The sequence below is a fragment of the Lactuca saligna genome, chromosome 8, assembly GCF_052625555.1.
Source record: "Lactuca saligna cultivar CGN05327 chromosome 8, ASM5262555v1, whole genome shotgun sequence".
NCBI classification, from domain to species: domain Eukaryota; kingdom Viridiplantae; phylum Streptophyta; class Magnoliopsida; order Asterales; family Asteraceae; genus Lactuca; species Lactuca saligna.
In genome coordinates, this window is record NC_136424.1 from 35,503,034 (window position 1) to 35,525,485 (window position 22,452).

Here is a 22,452-nt window from a genome sequence, read left to right on the forward strand (position 1 = left end):
CTCTCATATTGGCTCTCTTTTTCTAAAATTTTCTACTATTACCTTTACTCTCACTCATGTCCTCTGTGTTCCTTCTATTTCCAAAAACATCTTCTCTATTTCTCGTTTATGTATTGATAATCCTATACTAATCCAATTCTACAAATTCTATTTTTTTTATCAAGGATCTCAAAACCAAACAGACCCTACTCCAAGGAATGGCTAGTCAAGGCATCTATGAGTTGCGTTCTACACATCCACATCTGGCTTTTCTCTCCAATAAATCCATCCCATGACATGATGACATCATAGACTTGGGCGTCCGCATCTTAGAGTCTTACAACACTTAGCTTCTACTATTCCTGCAATTACTTCATTGCAACACGTCCTCTTGAATTAACTTTTTCAGATGTTTGGACTTCTCCAATTCACTCACTAGATGATTACAAATAATATATCATTTTTGTTGATCATTTTACCAAATACATATGGCTGTACCCATTAAAACATAAGTCTGACTTTCTCTGAACACCTTTATACATTTTCAAAAACTTGTTGAAAACTTTTTCCAACTCAAAATCAAACAATTATTCTCTGATAATGGAGGCGAAACCTTAAACTAGCCCCTTACCTTGCTTCATGTGGTATCTCCCACCTCACACCTCCTCCACATACCCCTGAACACAATGGGTATGCTGAAAGAAGACATTGCCATATCATTGAAACTTCATTGTCTCTTCTATCTCATGCACAAATGCCATTAAATTCTGGTCTTTTGCTGTCATAACAGCCACCTATCTAATTAATCGATTACCCACAAACACTCTTAATAACACCTCCCCATATTTCCAACTTTTTCAAAAACATCCAAACTATACAAAACTAAGGAGTTTTGGTTGTCTTGCTTACCCATGGTTACGACCTCATACCAATCACAAACTTCAAGCCCGCTCCAAACCATGCATCTTCATTAGCTACTCCTCTTCTCAAAGTGCATATCACCTCCTAGATCCTATTACCAACGTAATTTACACATCTAGACACGTATACTTCATTGAATCTGATTTTCCTTATACTAGAATTACAAATACCAACCCATCATCCTTCCCTGAACTAGATACTTTACTTCACCTACAATTACTTCCACTTTCACCTTCACCAAATATTCCGCCACTTGTCACACAACCCCCCTCTTATCCTCTCTCCTCAGAATCTGATTCACCTTCCACACCATAGTCTTCTCCTACCTCATCTACCTCTACCTCTCACCAATCTCCATCCACGTCTATTGACTCTAACGAGTCCATCCACTCACAACCTGGTCCTAATACACCCACATCAAATTCCACACCCACCTAGTCTCATGACATAACTAAAATCATCACTCGCAATAATCCTAAACCCAACTCAAAATATCACAATGATGATTTCATTCTTTATCATGCTACCCCCTCCTCCTTTCCAGAACCTCATAGAATCACTCAAGCTTTGAAACAACCTCCATGGCGCAAGGCTATGAAAACTGAGTATGATGCTCTTATCAATAATAATACTTGGACACTTTTCCCTCGTGATTCAGCTCTTAATCTAATTGGATGCAAATGGGTATATCATACCAAATACAAACTTGATGGTTCTCTTGATCGCCTTAAAGCTAGACTAGTAGCCAAAGGTTTTCATCAACGACCACGACTTGATTATGGTGAAATCTTTATTCTGGTCCTCAAACCTGCCTCCCTTAGACTCGTTCTTTCCTTAGCTACTTCTCAAAACTGGTGCTTGCACCAACTAGATGTAAACAATGCCTTTTTGCAAGGACATCTCACCGAATGTGTTTACATGTCTCATCCTCCAGGTTTCATTGACTCCACCTTCCCTGACCATGTTTGCAAACTAAATAAAGTTATCTATGGTCTTCACCAAGCCTCTCGTGCTTGGTATCATGAACTTAAGTCTTACTTTCTTTAAACTTCAAACCAATCATCTCTGATTCCTCCCTGTTTGTTTATCAATCAACATCTTCTCCCATCTATACTCTTGTTTATGTAGACGATATAATAATCACTGGTCCAAACTCGTCCCATGTTTCAGCCTTTATCACTTCCCTTCATAAACGCTTTTCTATCAAAGACTTAGGAACTCTTTCTTATTTTCTTGGAGTCGAAGTGGTTCATCATTCTCATGGTCTTTTTCTTTCTCAAACTAAATACATTCTTGATCTTCTTCACAAAGCCAATATGACTGATTGTAAAGCATCAACCACTCCGATGTCAAGCTCTATATCTCTTACTATTGATGATGGCAAACCTATCTCTAATGTTACAGATTACAGGTCACATGTTACAGCTCTTCAATACTTATCAATCACAAGAACAGATATTGCTTTTGCTGTTAACAAACTCTCATAGTTTATGCATCGCCCAACTGATATGCACTTGTCAGCACTAAAAAAATTACTATGATATCTACAGCTACATGCTTTCACTGAAGTTGATTGGGCAGGTGACAAACAAACTTACCACAACACTTCAGGCTATATTGTCTATCTTGGATCTAACCCAATCTCTTGGAGCTCTAAACGCCAGCCAACCTTAGCTCGCTCGTCCACTGAAGCTGAATTTAGGGTTGTTGCCTCTACAACTACTGAAATACAATGGTTAATATCCTTATTATCTGAACTTGGTTATCAGTCAATTACTACCCCAACCATTTTTTGTGACAATCTCAGTGCTACACATTATTCAGCCAACCCTGTTTTTCATTCTCGCATAAAACATCTAGCACTTGATTTTCATTTTGTAAGGGAAAAAGTACAAGCCGGATCCATTCGTGTCACTCACATCAATGGTGATGATCAGCTAACCGATGCTCTCACTAAACCTCTACCATGTCACCGATTTAACACTCTTATTTCCAAGATTGGTCTCCTCTCACGATCGTCCATCTTGCGGGAGCATATCAAAAGATAAACCGGATCCAGATCCATCTTCTATTTATGTATTTTATTCACATGTTTATTATGTTTAATCTTCTAGATAATTATAGATTTAGTCTTCCTTAATTGTTGTAACTGATCCATGTTAATCGGATCTCCTTGTGTATAAGTACTGATCTAATTCACTATGAAATATAAGTTTTCTCTATTCAATTATAATCATAACCAAAAAAGAACGATTATTTTTTTTTCAAACGAAAAAAAGATTTTTATGTCCGAAAACCGCATCTTGTTAGTATAATATTATTGAAACAAAATATAATATTGATTCTTGTAAAGTTCCATGTTACTCCTATTTGGAGGACTTTTTTTTTTAATCAATTTCTCTTTTAACTTTACAAACTATATATATTTTAATATAATTAAACCCTTTTATAGAAAAATCTTGGCTCGGTCCCTGGCTATTACCACAAATCCAGTGAGGCTACAACTTCAAGAACGACTGTAGGATAATAATAATTGTCCATTATGTATTGTCCATGATACGTGTTAGGACACAAATTCCATCTCCAATGCATGCAATTTAAACTTCCAAACATTCCAAGTAAACCATGCACATTCGCATGATGAGCATACAACTTTTGTATGACACAAATAGTGTGGACCATACAAAGACATGATCGATCTGCAAAATTCGTGAAGACTTTCTCGTGTAGTACGTGTAGACATCCTAAAACTCTCGTTTAGTGCATCAGGGGGTGCCATATGCTATAACATACGAAATACAACAATATATTTTTGAATTTGATCAAAGTCTACGTACCTCTTGCGTCTGAACGTTTCCACGTATATCAGAACTAAAGTCACACATTCGACAATACGCATAAACAAATCTTAATGCATCCTTAACCGTCGGTAGAAAATATATCCTTGAAGGAGAGAATGCTTGTCAAAATAATTATGCATGAGACATTGGTGGGCTTTTGCACGCTTTTTGCAGTGGTAGATCCAATGTATACTAAGTGGGGTGTATGGCCCCACTTAAATGTGTGTTCCACCATATATATATATATATATATATATATATATATATATATATATATATATATATATATATATATATATATATATATATTCTTGAAAACTGATTTCCTTTTCATCTAAAGTGACTGATGATGTACTTGGGGGAAATAGAATCACTGTTATATCCCACGTTTTTTATATTAAATGTTAAATTCTTATGCTATGTAATTTTATATCTTGTGTTTTTATTATGTACCCTGTTTTCTTTTACTTACGGTGGGTATGTAAGCCCACAAAAATCCAATGTGGAAACTAATTATAAAATTAATTGTGGCTAAGAATAAATGTTCTTAAATATATAAAATTGTATCTATGAAAATAATATTCCATTAGAAACTAATTATAAATCTAATTGAATTTTAATACACAATAATGGTCTATGGTCAACGGTCAATATGCATCTCCTTGACTTTCGGGCTGGATCCTGGCTGTCTGTGGATATATCTTATTCGTTTACATTGCACATTCCTCGATTCATGGTTGTTAAGATGTTCTAGCATGTTACGTATAGAGATGACTGACTGTATTACACTATCAAAAACATCGTCCGATGTAGATGACGAAGACGACATTTTTTTTTTATAAATGAAAGACTCAATTTGTAAGAGAAAGAATGATAGTCTCTGTGTGTGAAATATTGAGATGATAGTGTTAATTTATAGGAGTTGGATTGAAATTTGAAATTGAGTAAAAAAAGTTTATTTTAGATAAAACTGCAAAAATGATCCCTGTGGTATGTATTTTTTTGGGGTTTTAGTCTAAACCACGATTTTTTTGGATTGGTGGTCCTTTTGGCGATGTTTGTACGTAGATTTAGTCCCTCGTAAAATTGAAATGACTATAATGCCCTTCTGATATATTTTTTATTTTTTTCTATTTAATTTAAATGAAAAAGAAAATAAATAATCAATTTGGGCCCACCTCTCTCTCTCTCTCTCTCTCTCTCTCTCTCTCTCTCTCTCTCTCTCTCTCTCTCTCTCTCTCTCTCTCTCTCTCTCTCTCTCTTCTCTATTTTTCTTTCCTCCATTCACAGTACCTTCAACCAAAATCAAAAAGGAAAATACGATTGTTGTTGAACCACCGAAGGACCTCCGATTGCCGCCCAACCCTGTGTCGTCACCATCTTTTCCACTATCGCCATTGGCGTTATTGCAGTCCATGGCAAATTGGTAGGCATGACGATGGCTCCGTGTTCTTCTTTCTCTTGAGGTCTCTCTCTTTCTCCTTCGTTTATACCCTGTTTCTCCCTCTTAATTCTCTTCTAGCTCTCTCGGATTAAGCTTTCTTGTTGATTAAACTCACCTCTACAGATGTAATAATAACACAGAGATCAGTTTACAAGATATGAAACAAAGGAAACTAATAGATCGTGCATTAAAAACCCTGGATTCCATTACTCTGACGAATGAAGAATATAGTGGATTTGGGGGGTTGAGAACAATAATAGAGAAGAGAAAAGTGGGTTATCTAGTTCGATAGATCAACAAAAGTCATGTGATCCTTAACCTAAAATACCTTTTACCTTGGCCTTAAATCTCTATAGTAATGAAGAGCTGGAGAAGGGGATTCGAGGAGAAAGAAAGAACTGAAAAATAGAGGATTTGATAGGTAGATTTGAAAGAGAAAACTCAAAGATTTCCACTCACCATCTCCGGTGACCGAAGGTATCAAGCAAACACTCGAGAGATACAGATACCAACGTTATGGAGAAGACCGAGAAAAAAGGAGAAGAAATCGAAGGGAAAGAAGTTGACACCGTCATTTTGGGTCGTTGATAAGAGCTCTCATCGGAATCTATGGAAGAGAGAAAAAGGTAGGGAGACCAATTGGTAAGTTTTGTCCTTGTGATCCCAATTCAAGAGAGAGAGAGAGAGAGGTGGGGTGGATAAGTGGGCCCATTTTTATATTTAATAATAATATTATTATTAAAAGTGAAAGAAAAATGAAAAATAAAATCATTAAGGGTATAATAGTCTTTTTAGTTTAGACAGGGACCAAAACTGTAAACAAACTAGCTCAAAAGGACTACCAATAAAAAAAAATTAAGGTTTGGACTAAAACCCCAAAAAATTGCATACCACATGAATCATTTTTGTAATTTTGTCTTTATTTTATAACGAACCCCCTTTGCTAGGGGGACGGTGCTCCAAATGCTTCACGAACTTTAGCGAGGGTGGTTAGCGACGGCACTCATCATGATTTTTGTTTTGTAGTTGTAGAACCACTTGTTATACGGTCCGTATCTTTTGTTTGATTTGACACGTTTTATTGTATTTTTTGTATTTTTTGTTTTGACACTAGTTCTTTTTCTTTATGGGTCAACGTCAAACATAAAACATAAAACATTGCAAATTGCAATGCTTGCTTTCACGCCTCCATTTATCTTTTCAATATTCATGCACCACCCCCGTCATTTCTTATAACTTATAACTTTTACCTTCGTATTTTCAACACAAATAATAGAAAATATATTGCATACATACATGACAAAAATATTAAAACTGTTGAAAACATGGCCGGCCCGTGGGCATGGGCAAGCTGGGCGACCGCCCCGGGCCCCCAAATGCTACAGGGCCCCAATTTTTAAGTTGTTATTTTGGTTATATATTAACAACCCATTACTTTTTAGCCTATTGGACTACTTTAAACCCCAATATCCAGGAACTAATCCAAAAAATGAAGCGTGGGAGAGAATGAGACTTATCTAGCATGCGTCCTAATTCCAAGGCATCGTAACTCTTCAACAGTCAGATTTCTATAGAAAATCCAAACATTGTCATGGAAAATCCAAATGACGTCTTCTCCAAAAGTAAGAGTTAAAGATCATTATTTTATTTCTTATTCAAGATTTCAAGTTAATCGATTTCTTTCATTCTTTTCTAATTTTCTAAATTCATCCACAACAACCATTAGTGAATCGAATGTTATTTTAGAATTGAGAGACTGATTGTGTCTCGTTCTTTTCACGATTTCAGAAAACGGAAAACTCTATTGTTTCTCTTCTTGTTGTCGATTTCTTTTTTGTGATATAGCACCAATGGGAAGTTAATCAGGTTATTTGATTTATTTTAGGAATCTGATCTAGAGATTTGAGTCGAGAGTTCCAGTCACTGCCTCAATTGGATTTCTTTCTCAATTTCTAGAAATTTGAAGGTTTAGCTTTTAGAATCGATTGTTAGAGATGAAATTGATTTTTGATAATATGACTGTGAATCTCTGTATGTTCTATCGCTCTTGAAATTTCTTATTCTTTTTTGAAATTCGATTTTTATGAGGTTGTTCAAGTTAGAGACATAATCAAATGTTAAATTTTTTTAGTTAGAGACAGTTCTTGAACTTTATTGCTTAATTTCGATTTGTAATGTTAATATTCTTATTTTTGATTTGTGAATGGTACTCTTTTTTTATTTCTATTTCTATGTTTTTGATATATATATATATATATATATATATATATATATATATATATATATAATTTTCTGTTGTTATATAGTTTTTTCAACCACTTCCAAGTTATTAACAACAACAAATATTCTGGATTTAAGCAATTCACCTAACACCTTTGTGTCGATGATAAATCAACTTCAGTTGGAGGTCAACAACTTATGTACAAGTTAATGAAGAAACAAAGGGGATGAGACTTTAGTATTTTTGTACTACTAATAGCATTGTACTTTTATTTTTCCCCATTCTATGGTGTACGAATTTAAATGTATTGTTATGTATGTATAAAATAGTGTAATATACGAATACATAAAATTATCGAAAGGGCCCCATTTTTTATTTTGCCCCGGGCCTCCAATTGTCTTGGCCCGGCCCTGGTTGAAAACATACTTCTGAAAGAGTTCATGTTACTTTAGGCAATAAACCATGAGCAATTTGCTCTCTAGGTCATGTCATACAAGTAAACGTATCCTCAAACTATAATTTATTTTATCACTTAACTTAACGGTTATGTGTCCTATGTGGCATCCATATGGGCAATTAAACATATCACATCCACATGCTGACATGCCCCATCACAATTCACAACTGCAATTTAAGTGTCACTTATCCCATGCATGATCAAAGAAGCAAATTAATTATTAATGCATAAATTCTGAAAATTTCACATCATATCTAGTTATTAGCACAAAAACATCTCATAAGCTACTAACCTTTTTTTGTTTTACATGGCTTGTGAGCTCCTACAGTGCCAACTAACATGGCATGTAAGCCTAAAATTGCATGCTACAATTTTATGATAACACTAGCATAAAAGCAAAATCAATATTTGAAAAAGGTGTAAACTTTATAATCAACCAAAAACTAATTGCATACCTTTTAGTTTCCCATAATAGATTATGAAATCTGTATTGCTTCCTGAAAACAACATGAGTTTGTTTATATAGGAAGGGTAGCTTCAATCTTTCCCCATGATTGTAAAGCAGGCCCATTGAGCCGATTCTTGAACTTCATCACAATTTCCTTTGCCTCATCAGCTTTGGAATTCTTGACCAATCCATTGACCAAAAGCCCAGTGGCTTCAAATGGAGGAACCCATTTCTTCTGTATGATATCTTTGCATATTTCCAATCCCCCATCAAATTCTCCCTCATCAACCATATGCTTCATTAATGTGTAATAACCAAACGATGGTGCCTTTACATATCCATCACTAACCATTTTTTCAAGAAGCTTTTTAGCAGATTCCAAATCTCCTACCTTACAAAACCCAAAGATAATAGTATTATAGCTACAAGAATTAGGTTCAACTCCTTTTGATATCATTTCATCCAACAGCTTCTTAGCCCTAACACACTCTTTGTTCTTGCAATACCTCAAGATCCTGTGATTGTAGGTAGTCAAGTTATGTTCCAAACCTTTCTCGTTGATCTGTTTCACCACCATATCAAACGCACTCTTTTTCTTGCTATCCAAGTAACCTCCCAGCAATATGTTGTAGGAATCAATGTTTGGATGCACATTGTTTTCGGTTTCCATCTTCTCAATCAATGCCTGAGCCTCATCCACATGACCTCCTTTACAGTGGGCTTTTAAAATCAAATTGTAGGATTTTACACCAGGGGAAATACCTGTTTTGGTTACAAAAGCCTCGAACGTCTGATGCAATTTATCATCGTAAATTTTGTTATCTATCATCACAGAAAGAATCCCACAAAGTGATTTTTCAGTGAGGGTGCAGTTCTGTTGTTGAAGCATTTTGTCGAACAGTTGGAGTGCATTGTCAACCATTCCTACCTGGGAGTATAACATCGCGATCCGGAGCCAGTAGCCTTCGGAAGCAAGCTGAGGAGGAGGGGAACTGGTGATGGAGTTGGTGAGTATGCGGTCGATAAGGTCGAAGCGTTTGGATCGAGAGAGCTTGTGAACGGATAGGGTGAAGAGAGGCCGAAAGCGTCTAAATGTGGGTATGGAAATGGATAATTCGAAGAGTTTGGCGATCTTAAGTGGGTCTTCTTCCGTTTTGATAGCAGATTTCAAAGCGCGAAATGATGAAAAAGGGGTTATGGATGAGGAGAAGGTTCGTACTGGGTTTTGATGGGAGGCAGAGAGCCTAGCGATTCTAGAAAGGTATGCCGCCATTGCCATTTCCTGAGACCGAAGAGGAGGATACAGATGGAAGTTATCTGTTCTAGAGCTTTTCAATGTTCGGAACCCTAATGCCGGCGGTTTTGTACTTAGGGGTGACGATTTGATTTTGATTTTTTCCGAGTCAAAATAGAAAAGGATAAAATTAACACAATAATCTCAAAAAACACATTGTTTATTGTTAATTTTGATCTAACTAACTTTTCAAAAAATAACAAAATCAGCTCATTTTTTTTTTCAAAAATAACTAACAAGTATGTAGTAGTGGTGTTATGCGGACTTAAAAATAATCAACAAGTTCCTAAGATACTTATGTAGACTCGACATTAACTCAAACATGAAGATATTTTGGTAATTTTTAGGTTAAAAGGAATGGAGGTGTTAAGAAACGTGCTAAAGGTGCTACACCACTCCCTACCTTATGCCAAGGAGGGTGCTAAGAAGAGATGTCATGGGTGTAGCGAGAAGAGAGGAGAGATAAAGTATGAAAGTGTATTGTGATTGGTTGATTTGTATTTCTTTATATATTTTAATTTTTTTTCTCCACAATTAAACCTATTAAATTTTCACACTTCCACTCCCTATATTTTTTGTGCTAGACATGCTAAGCCTAGATGTTATGAAAAAAATTTAAAAATCCTATGCAACAACATGCTAAGTCCCTTTAGCCTTATAAGTTTGTAGTACCAACTTTAGTGATTAAGGTACCCTCTATGAAGCCATGCAATTAAAAATGATATGAAGGAACATCTAACAATAAGATCAAGATGGTCTAGTGTATAGGTGAGTAAGACTATCGAAAATTTTGACTCAAACTAGTACAGACACCACAATGTTAATGTTAATATATACCCGTAATTAGTACCCTAAAATCATGAAACTTGGGATTTGGTGTCGTAGTATCGGTGCTAGTATTGAAAATCGATACCATACCGATACCAATAATGTTAGTTTGGTTCGATGCTCGGTAAGTTGGTATCGTTTTTTTTTATCCATTTTGGTATTTGATATTCTCGAGTTGGTACCATACTCCTCCTTAATGTAGTGCTAAGAATCATCTCCTTATGAAGGTCGTGAGTTCGAGCCTGCTAGAGTTTTTTTTTTCCTCCTCAAACTTAATTTCATTACAAAACCATTATATGAAAAAGGATAGGTAATGAAGGACGAAGAAAGAAGAAAGGGTTTCGAACCCACAACATATAGTGTAACACCTGGGTCTTGGAGGTACTTATTTATTGATTTTCTAGCTTTTGGGATGAGGGCCACAATGTGAGACATGGTTGTCACGTCGTGAGTGGCATCGACTTTTTGACCCGAGTTTTTTTAGTCTCACGACGTGAGCCTTTGGGTGCTCATGACACGAGAATGGTCTGATGGCCAAAACCCTAATAATTCGGGTATTTAATGGAATGAGAGGGCTAGGGTTGCCCATCCTTAGCCTCCCTCACTCTCTTACCTCCCGAAAACTCTAATCTCGACCTACTTGAAGCCCTTAGCCATTTTTGTGACATTAAAGCATTCTTTGGTGGTTTTTAGACTCATTGAAGTGGAAGAAGACCTTGGTGGAGTAACTAGGATTGGTATTGACTGTGTTCAATGTGAGGAGTCGTTGGGCAACAGACTTGGGTGTGCGATTTGCTATCTTCTAATTGAAGTGAGTTTACTCACTGTTCTTGCTATCAGGGTTTTGGGGTTTATTATTTATTGATTTATTAATTAATTAATTTTATTTTATTTAAACAGGATGTTACAATTATAACAAATAATCCTTTTTACTACGGTAATACACTTTTATACGAATAAAAAATAAATGATTGGGTCGTTTTAGTGGAAAGATAATAAATTGATCTGATTTGAAAATATTATATCAAAAATTAATATATATATATATATATATATATATATATATATATATATAATCATTTAATTTTAGAATAAGATATTACAATTGGTAGAATTATCAAAGCCATATCAAAATTATAATAATAAACTAAAAAATTCATATGCAAATGATGCTGAGGTGTCATATTATGATGTTGTGGTGAATTGCAGTGACTTGTGGTGGTTGCACTTAAGGTGTTTTTTGGTGAGGTTGTGGACTAGAGATGACTCGAGTTGGGGGTTTTGAAGATATATGCATAACATATTTGAATTATTGACTTGCCATTGCATTTTGTGTTAATATTATATTAAGTTACTTCTTCTTACGCTTGGTAATTTTTATGAACATATTGAAATCTTGATTTCCTTTGGAAATGATTCTACCCTAAAATGGGAAATTTTAGTTTTGAAATGTTTTTTTGAACTTGGATTCTTGACCAATATCCTTTTTCCTCCAAGAGTTGACTCTAGGGTTAACTTACCAAACTTTCCAAACCTAACTTATTGTTTTTACATGTATCTATATTTAAGTAAGATATGAAGATTAAAGTCTTAGAACTTACACTTTAAAGATACTTTTCATTGTATGTATTTCTTAACCCTCACATATTTTAAAATCTCATGATTTATAACTTTGGAGCATTTTCCCACAACTAAAAATATTTTGAATGTTTTGAACTTAAAATTTAGATTTTATAAGTTATTTTCAAATACTAGTGCGAACGGTGTTTCTGAATGTAGCTTCACAATAATTTCCAGACTAATGTTAAGTATGAAGAAACACACATTTGTGCTAAAATATTGGATTAGTAAACCAAGTTAATATTAGTTCATCATGTTCCGGAGTAACGCTTAGCGTTTTGGATAAATTCATCATGTTCCATACTAACATTTAGGAGCCGTTTGATAGTTGCTGATTGAGAAAGTGCTGACTGGGAAAGATCTGTATGGGTTAGAAATCTTGACTAAGTAAGAAACCATATTGTTTGATTGTACATCTGACTGAATGTGTTGATTGATAAAAAATGACAATTTTACCTTGTTGACAGTGATGGATAAAATTGCTGAAAAATAAATCCAAACATTATAAAAAAATAATAATTACTAGCATACAAGATGTATATGAAACTTAAATAAAAAAACTATAAAACATTTTCTAGTTTATTTATTCATTCACAAACACCCTTTTTCTTTTTGGTGTTTTTAATAATGAACAATTTTTATTTGATATAAATTAGTATTATGGTATGTTATGTCAACATGAAGAGCTTCAGGGACCAACTTTGCCATTTTCAGAAACATGGATATGTTTCTTCTTTTCAGCGACACAACAATAATGGATGATGCATTGTTTTCTGTTGTTGAACCTGCAATTAAAAATTTCAGGGAAAGTTATTTTATCCTTAACCTAAAATACTCTCATCGATCGTTTTAAAGGAGACATCATTCAAAATGGTTGAAACCAAGAGTGAAAGAAAGGGAGAGAAGGAACGGTAAGACAAGGGCAAATTAGGAAAAGATTCACAGTCAGCGATCGATTCTCAGCTTTCTCGCCCAGACTTCTCTTATCGAGTCAGCCAACCTAATTTGGTTTAACAAAAAACCTCAGTTGACCGAGTCAGCAAAATACGTCTGACCCGACTCGTTCAGACGAATATCAAACAACCCCTTAGCATTTTGGACACACTATCATACCAAACTAATACTTAATAACACATTATAATGCATATATACCTAACTAATGAGGCACACTACATAAATAAAACAAAAATGTTTTATTTACTATCGTATGTAAATAAAACAAAAACAATAATTGTTTTGAATTAGTTCATCATATTTCGGACAAGGGCTTCATTTTTTCTGGAAGATTTTCATTTTATTATTTTCTATATTATAATAAATAACGAGAAAATGTAAATAAAATATTAAAACAAAGCAGAAGACGAAATCTGAATCTCTCTCCCCCAATCAAATTTATGTTTGTATTTGGAAAACATTTTAAAAGTTATATCATGATGTAATGGGTATCATATTTCATATTTCTTTTAGATAGAGTGACCCTTACACAAATAAATAAGACATAAAATATGAAATCGGTTTTAGAATTATTGGCATGTAAAATGCACAAATATAACACCCCGTTTCCGAGTTGTAGCAGAGAAAATAAAAGAAAGTAAGGAGAGAAAAGAAGAGAAGAGAAAGGAAAAGAAATTTGTGTTTTGTGTTCCCGAGTTGGAAAGAAATGGAAGAAAAGTTAAACATTTTGTTCTTTCTCTCAAAATCCTTCCAAATCGGAAGAAAAATTAAGAGGGAAAGTGATCCCTCCATTTCTTTCCACTTCCTTCCTTTAATGAAACTCGGGAACACCAATTCCTCTTACTTTCCTCCCACTTCTACCCATTTCCTTTATTTTCTCTCTTTAAATTGAATTCGGAACCGGGTGAAAGTTATTTTCTTTAATTCTCAATAAAAAATAATCATTTTTGTAAATATCCAACGTAGAGCTATCGGTAAATCACATATAGGGTTTAAGAAAATAAATGGTAGTTTTAGTTTTGACTCGGTGCCGACGCGACCAAAACATCCCCATCGTCATCGAAGTCTCTCTTCCCTCTCCCTCCCATGTCAGCGCCCCTCTCTTCGTAACATCCCGCAGAACAGAGACTATGCCAGTTAACCCTTACTCAAGTTCCATGGTGGATTGAGACGCAGTGGAGGTTTGTACTGAAATAGTCTATGGAGGTTTAGAGTATATAAGATCCTAGAGTAATTCATTCTGTTTTCTTCCCACAAAAGGACGCTGCCATTGAAGTAGAATCCAGAAAAAAGAACATAATAGCAAGTTTGCTATTAGGAAGCCGAAGGAAGGCGTATGGTTGTTCTGCAAACGCTTAAAGAACGTCCATTTCCATGTTCTTCTCAGATACTTAACCTTAAATCTTATGTTGCCTCCTCTTATCAGGTTAGCTTCTTGCCGTAATCTGGTAAGAAATTCCATGACTCTCCGCTTTAAATTCGTTTCATCCCTTGCCCAATTAAGTAGTTCCGACGTGTCAGACTCATCTTCTGACGAAAACAATACCAGTTTGGTCTGTCGACCGCTTGATAAACTCGATAAGTTTGAAGTTATTGAAACCTTGCACAAGTTAAACAGAGAACCCAATATTGGGTTGTCATTTATAACTCAACTGAAAGAATCTGGTTTTAAGCATGATGTAGTAAGTTATATGGCAATTGTTCGATTTTTGTGTCATTGGGGTATGGATATTAGGTTATATTCTTTGTTTATGGATGTTATTGATAATAACAACGGGGAACTTCTTAGTTTTGAAATTTCGGATCTGTGTGATGCATTGATAGAAGAGATTGAGATAGAGGGGATAGAAAAACTGATAAAAGCCATTGATGTGTTGGTTAAGGTGTATGCACGTGTTGGAAGATTTGAGGACGCCATAGATACCTTGTACAAGATAAAAAGGGGTCGACTTGTGCTTTCAACAAGAACATGTAATTATCTAATGAACCAGTTGATTGAGTGGGACAAACTGGACATGGTAGAATCAGTTTACAGACAATTGAAGATGAAAGGGTTAGTTCCAAATGTGTATACTTATGGGATTCTGATTAAAGGACTTTGCAGAAAGGGTTGTTTGGAAGAAGCCAATGATGTGTTCAGACAAATGGGAGAGGCTGGAGTGGAGCCTAATGCTTTCACTTTTGGTACCTACATTGATGGACTTTGCTCAAAAGGAAAAACGGATCACGCCTTTCAAAAACTAAAAAGTTTTAGGGACTCAAATCTGCCAGTTAATCTTTTTGCTTATACTTCTATCATTCGAGGTTTTATAAAAGAGTCAAAGCTAGAAGATGTAGAAAATGCCTTGCTTGACATGTTACATACAGAAATTTTCCCTGATGCAGATTGTTATTGTGTGTTAATTCAAGGGTATTGTCAGAAAGGCGACATTCTTAGGGCATTGGATCTTTATGAAGAAATGGAATCAAGAGGTATTAAAACCAATTGTGTGATTGTGAGCTCGATAATGCAATGCTTGTGTGGTTTGGGCAAACTGGTTGAATCTGTATCATGGTTCTTTGATATCATGAACTCAGGAGTTTTCCTTGATGAAATCTCGTTTAATATCGCGATTGATGCTTTATGTAAACTTAAGAAAATGGATGAAGCCATGAAGTTGTTTAATGACATGAAAGGTAAGAACATGAAACCAGATGTTGTGCATTACACCACTTTGATCAAAGGGTACTACCTCAATGAAGAACCTTGGAATGCATATGAAATCTTTGAAGAGATGAAATCGAATGGATTGAAACCAGATTTTATCACTTTCGATGTTCTTGCTAGTGGGTTATCAAGATTCGGTAGTTTTGAAGACACAATTGATCTTTTACATGATATGCAAACACAAGGTTTAGAACCTTCCAGTATTACACATAATGTGATCATTGAGGGGTTATGTAAAGGAGAAAAGACAAAAGAAGCTGAAGTTTATTTCAATAGTTTACACCCTAAAAACCTGGATAACTATGCTGCAATGATGAACGGATACTGTGAAGCAAACAATACTACAGATGCCTTTGAGATTTTATTCTCTGAGAAACGACTTTTTGCAAAAAGGGCTTCTTGTTTGAAACTTCTAAGTTGTCTTTGTGCAGAAGGTGAAACTAAAAAAGCTATGAAACTATATAAAGAATTTGAAGCTTCAGATAATGGTCCATGTAAGACAATGTATAGTGAAATTATATATTTGTTATGTCGTGTTGAAGATATGCGAACAGCTAGGGTCATTTTTGACAAAATGATTCAGAAAGGATTTACACCAGATGTTGTTACATACACCATGATGTTATATGGTTACTGCAGGGTGAATAGGTTAAATGAAGCCCATAATCTTTTTCTTGACATGAAAAACAGGGGAATCAAACCTGATATATACACGTATACAGTTTTGCTTCATGGAGCTAGAACAAAAGAGGATGTGAAGGATCTTACAGATGAGTTGAAGGAGAATGGTTTATCTTTTGATGTTAATTGCTACACTGTTGTGATCAACAAGCATTGTCAGTTGAACAACTTACAAGAAGCTGTTTTGCTGTTTAAAGAAATGAAAGATAAAGGTGTTGAACCAAATACTGTGACATACACTGTGTTTGCACGTGGTTTATGTCATCAGGGGTATAGGAATCATGCTGTAGCACTTGTTGATGAGATGATATCAAAGGGTATCCAGTTGAATAAAAGTACAATAAGAGCACTTGAAGTGGTGATCAAGAAAGTGTAATTTTGATCATTAGAGTACATCTTTACAGGTTTGAAACTTTTGTATAAAGTTTTCATGCAAAGAGTGTTATTGTATATTATTTTCAGTTTCTTAATTCATTTAAATCGTAACTTACAATGTATAAACATTTAACCTCATTGAAACTTGTAATTACTCGTGACATTAACTTTTACCAAAATTGTCTAATGACCAAATAACATGAAGAACACCAAGTTCCTTGAGATGCAAATGTAGGTTATTTGTATCTAATTGTAAACCAAACCAAATAAATCAAACTAGTTAAACCAAAAACCGATTAAACAAAACTTTATTTTACCAAACGACTTACAATAAAGGTGAAAGGGTTGATTCCAAATGTGTATGCATTTGGGATTAGGATTAAAAGGCTTTGCAGAAAGGGTTGTTTTGATGAAGTTATGGATGTGTTTAGACAAATGGAAGAGGGTAGAGTGGAGCCTAATGCTTTCAGTATTGGCATCTATATTGATGGGCTTTGCTCCAATGGAAAAGCTGTTTCCGCCTTTCAAAGACTAAAAGGTTTAAGGGAGTCAAATCAGCCAGTTAATCTTTTTGCTTATACTTCTATCATTCGAGGTTTTGTAAAAGAGTCAACGCTACAAGATGCATATATTTCACAAGTTTGGAGCTTTAGATAATGGTCCATGTAAGATGATGTATAATGAAATTATATATTTATTATGTCGTATTGAAGACATGCAAATGGCTACATGGGTTTTTGATAAAATGATTCAGAAAGGATTTATACCTGATGTTGTTACATACACGATGATGTTAAATGGTTATTGTAGGGTAAATGAAAATCTTTTTGATGACATGAACAATAAGGGTTTTAAACCTGATATATACACATATACAGTTTTGCTTCATGGGGCGAGAAGAAGGGAGGATGTGATGAGTATCACACAAGAAATGAAGAAAAGTGGTTTATCTTTTAATGTTAATTTAAACTCTTTAAAGGGTTCATTTCCCATCATTCCCATCCCTAGCATCATCTCTCTTCCACATCAGCAAGTTGTACAAGTAATATAAAGCAGAGAGCTGAAGGAAGGAAATGATGATGGGATTCAAACATTTGATAGACCCCTGATGCTCACCAGGGTCAAACATTGTTGTTACTTTTTGGGTAGCCATATTATGTATTATTTCACCACACATAAAGAAAAGCCTTTCACACATTGCAGGTTCTTAACCTGTTTGGAGCCAAGAACTCGGTTCCCTCTGTTTAAACTGAAAGTTGAAAATGATAGTGATCTCAAGTAGCTGAAAGATTCACATGTTGAGTTATTACATTTCAAAGTATGGTTCAAAGTATAACAAAAAGAGAAAAAATATGTAACGTTTTTATATCTGCAAATCAATGTTAAAGATTAACATTTCAAAGTATGAACCCTGTAGAAATTAATAATCTGGACCATTGAATGGGATGGAGGAATATCCTTTACTTTATTATATAGATGATTACAAGCAAAAATAAAGGAGAAAATATCCACTGCTGCCAAGGAAAGAGATAAATAAGAATCTTGTGAAATACTTATTATCTTCTAATATTCTAATATTTTCCATTAATAAACCCGAATAATATTTTCGGTATTTTAAAATCTAAAATGTTACTCAACTAAAATCTTGTAAGATTTAAAGAACCTTAAGGGCACAAAAAATGCAACTTAGTTGAAAAACCAATGATTCTAAATATTTTGGAGGTAGAGATCGAAAGAATTTTTTTCCCCAATGTTGGACACAAATGAAAAAATATTATTTCGGATCTATACTGAAAATTTCGATTTATAATTTTATTTATTTATTTCCAATAATCATCCTGATTACTTTTGTCTAATACTAAAAAATTCGATTATTTCTGTACAAATATTCCCCAAAATCCACGATTTGAAACGCAAATATTGGCCAACATTAACAGCAAACTCAACAAGAATATGGGGCGGAAGAATCACCATGGAATCGGGTCAAACTTCGGTACCAATGTAGCCCGCGTCGTTTCGCACCACGTGTATATTGTGCACCTCCTTCCCACTTCCCCCATCTTCTTATTTTGCCACGATTTTCTTGAGTGGTTCATGATTTGTGAAACTATTAAGTAAATCACACAATTTGTCAACTTCTTGAATATCTGTGGACCGACTTCGCGTTTTCTCTTTCTTTCCTCCAGTTTTCTTGGCAACAAAATCAGATCAATTTACAATGGAAATTGCTACTGCTCACAAGTTCAATCCCATTCGTTTGCTCCCACAACTATCCACTCCAGGTTATGTGTTCTTCAACTTTCTGCAATACCCACACCGGAATTCGAAACTTGATTGACCAAATCAACTCTTGTTCTTTACTTAGGGTTCCTAAATCCGTTTTCCCCATTTGGTTTTATTGATTCTATTTCGATTTTGATTTCTATGTGTGTCAAGTTTCTATCACATTCAAATGATTTCTCAATCATCATCTGCAAGCTTTGATTTTTCCAAGATTTTATGGATGTCATCATCACCCATCTGCCCATGTCAGAATACAATCCAATTGAGCTCGAGTACGAGAACAAGAACAAAAATCAAGACCTCCATTTGTAGAACAAAAGTTTCAAGGAGAAGAAAAACGGGACTGGTTTGGGCTTGTATGGTTCCCATCGATGGAAAGAATCAAAATTTGAAAAGTTTCGCAGAGAATCAAATTTCAAATGAATTAGATAAAGCTGGTGAATCTTCGTCTCACGATTCCGTTCAATCGAGTTATTCCAACGACTTCACTGGATTTACAGAAGACCCCATTGTAGGTAAACTAAGATCTCAACTTGGGCTCATACACCCTCTCCCTTTTCCTCCTCTCAATCGAAACATCGGTGGATTATTTCTCTTCTTTTTTGTTTTTGGGATTCTCTTCGATAAGCTTTGGACATCAAGAAAACGTAAGAACAACGATGAGGTCGGGAATCCGGCAACATGGCCACAAGTTCCCACAAGTTTTTCACTGTTTCTCGAGAAGGATTTACAGAGGAAGGAATCAGTCGAGTGGGTAAACATGGTGTTAAGCAAGCTATGGAAGGTTTACAGAGGTGGACTCGAAAATTGGGTCATCGGTTTACTTCAACCCGTTATTGACGACCTTAAAAAACCCGATTATGTCAAAAGAGTTGAAATCAAGCAGTTTTCCCTTGGAAACGAGCCTTTTGTAGTTAGAAACGTTGAACGCAGAACTTCACGCAGCAACAATGATTTACAGTAAGTTATTCTATTCCCACTTCCATGGTTGTCCCTAATAATGCTGAAGTTTTTATGTTCAAAATCTTGTTTTACTTTTTGAAGGTATCAAATAGGTCTTCGTTACACTGGTGGTGCTCGAATGCTTCTAATGTTGACACTAAAATTTGGGATTATTCCAATTAAAGTTCCTGTTGGCATTAGAGATTTTGATATTGATGGTGAACTTTGGGTTAAATTACGATTAATTCCAACTGAGCCTTGGGTTGGAGCTGTTTCATGGGCTTTTGTGTCACTTCCCAAAATAAAGTTCGAATTGTCACCATTTCGGTTGTTTAATCTTATGGGTATGCCATTTTTATTACTTCTTAATCACACCTACGTTTGTTTTAAGATATATTACTAACATATTTTTGTACCTTTTTCTATTCTTGCATATATTGATGTAACACCAGCTATCCCTATACTTTCAATGTAAGTGGCTTCTCCTTACAATCATATGATTTTGTATAACATTTTATAATAGGGTTAAATGCACATTTTATAATAGGGCTATGTCGATATTTAATTTGGATGTATCTTGGAATTTTTTTTAGGTTTTTGAAAAAGCTATTAACAGAAGATTTGCCTCTACTATTTGTGCGTCCTAAGAAGATTGTGTTAGACTTTCAAAAGGGGAAAGCAGTGGGCCCATTACAAAACGATTTCAAGTCGGGTGAAATGCAAGAAGGAAACAAGGATTTTTCTGGTGAACTTTCAGTCACTCTTGTTGATGCCCGGAAGCTCTCTTACGTCTTTTATGGTGAGTCTTCTATGTTATGCGAATTTCCAACTTTACCCTTTATTATAATTTTACATTCTGACCCATACTTTCTTATTTAGGAAAAACGGATCCGTATGTTGAATTAAGACTAGGAGATCAAGTGATACACAGTAAAAAGAATAGTAGGACAACTGTGATTGGGCCCCCTGGCCAGCCTATATGGAACCAGGTGAGCTTGACATGATATGACATGACAGAACAGGTTGTACTGTACTGACAAAGACAGATGTCAATGAGACAAAAGTTAATTCTTTCTTTTTTTATGACAGGATTTCAGTATGCTAGTTACAAATCCAAGAAAAGAGAAACTAACAATTCAAGTGAAGGATTCTTTTGGATTTATACATTTGACAGTTGGGTCAGGCGAGGTAAATCTTTAAATCTATTACTCAATCAATCACATGTTTCTTTTAGTGTCACCTAAAAATGGAATCATTTTTTCAGGTTGACTTGGGATTGTTAAAAGATACAGTTCCAACTGACAGAATTGTGACTCTCCAAGGAGGCTGGGGGATGTTGAACAAGGGATCTGCTGGTGAGATCCTACTGAGACTCACATATAAAGCCTATGTTGAAGATGAAGAAGATGAAAAGATCGATGCATCAGATGATGAGTTCCAGGAATTAGAGTCAACTGGCACTACATACAATCCTTCCCCACGTGGGACAGAAAGAGAATCACTCATTGATGTTTTAGCAGCCTTGATTGTGAGTGAAGAGTTTCAAGGAATTGTGGCGTCCGAAACAGCAATGAGTAAATCTTCCATTGATACGTCGGATTCGGTGATTCCTGACTTAGTTTCTTCACCTGATTCCGAGACTGACTCCGGAGGTATTGGTCACATAATGTTACATTTCACTTGCTCTAATTGTTTACATGTGTTTGGTTTTGACTAACTATAGAATTGCTTGCAGGATCAGCTTTATTATGGCTTGGTGTGATCACGATCATGACAATAGTAACAGCTATTAACATGGGTGGCTCAAATATCTTCAATCCTTGATGTAATCAAGTAATCCTTGGGGGGAATGGAATCTCATTGAGCAAAGAAATGTTAATTCAGGGAATGGAATGTGTTTGGACATGATGATGAGTTTTTTTTTTATAAGGAACAACCATAGAAGATTGTTTTGTAGAAAGTAGAGAGGGAAGGAGGAGTAGATAAACTGGTGGATGGTGCTTATGTCTGATGTCGTCTTCAACCAAACACCAAAACTCAATTTTTATACCTTTTTGGTGTTGGATCATTTTCGATAAAACACTAAATTTGGTGTTTTACTATTCATTTACGATGTTATTATTTTCTTTATAATTTGGTTTTGTAAGCTTAAATGTTTATTTAATTGTATATGATATTCAAAGTAACCCTCCTTTAATTTTTCAAGACACTAAGGTCAAGATCCGAATGCTAGTTTGTAAATGTAATTGACCTCAAAGTTTGATGGAAAAGGGCCATTATTTCCTAGACCGTCTCGAAACATCCGATGTTTTTAGAACCGGCCTCACAACGGTTTTTTTTTTTTTTTTTTTTTTTTTTTTTTTTTTTTTTTTTTTTTTTTTTTAAGATCAGTTTCGGACGGTCTTTTTGGGATCGGTCTCAGTCTTTTTTGGTTTGGTCCTTTTGTTTTGAGTGTGTA

The 22,452-nt window shown here is 35.0% G+C and overlaps 3 protein-coding genes across 3 annotated transcripts; 2 read left to right on the forward strand and 1 right to left on the reverse strand.

Annotated features, from left to right (window-relative positions):
• Positions 1 to 8,059: 8,059 nt before the first annotated feature.
• LOC145012319 (pentatricopeptide repeat-containing protein At1g11630, mitochondrial-like) lies at positions 8,060 to 9,688 on the reverse strand. Its single transcript, XM_078971112.1, has one exon. The coding sequence runs from the start codon at positions 9,587 to 9,589 to the stop codon at positions 8,381 to 8,383; it is 1,209 nt and encodes a 402-aa protein (XP_078827238.1). The 5' UTR covers positions 9,590 to 9,688; the 3' UTR covers positions 8,060 to 8,380.
• Positions 9,689 to 14,043: 4,355 nt separating this feature from the next.
• LOC145012931 (uncharacterized) lies at positions 14,044 to 16,930 on the forward strand. The gene has a single exon (XM_078971727.1). It carries the CDS (start codon positions 14,413 to 14,415, stop codon positions 16,768 to 16,770), a length of 2,358 nt encoding a protein of 785 aa, XP_078827853.1. The 5' UTR covers positions 14,044 to 14,412; the 3' UTR covers positions 16,771 to 16,930.
• Positions 16,931 to 18,822: 1,892 nt separating this feature from the next.
• LOC145010828 (calcium-dependent lipid-binding protein-like) lies at positions 18,823 to 22,199 on the forward strand. The gene is made up of 8 exons (XM_078969378.1): positions 18,823 to 20,012; positions 20,097 to 20,338; positions 20,447 to 20,465; positions 20,588 to 20,793; positions 20,874 to 20,983; positions 21,084 to 21,182; positions 21,259 to 21,646; positions 21,730 to 22,199. The coding sequence occupies exons 1-8, from the start codon at positions 19,222 to 19,224 to the stop codon at positions 21,816 to 21,818; spliced, it is 1,944 nt and encodes a 647-aa protein (XP_078825504.1). The 5' UTR covers positions 18,823 to 19,221; the 3' UTR covers positions 21,819 to 22,199.
• Positions 22,200 to 22,452: the final 253 nt, after the last annotated feature.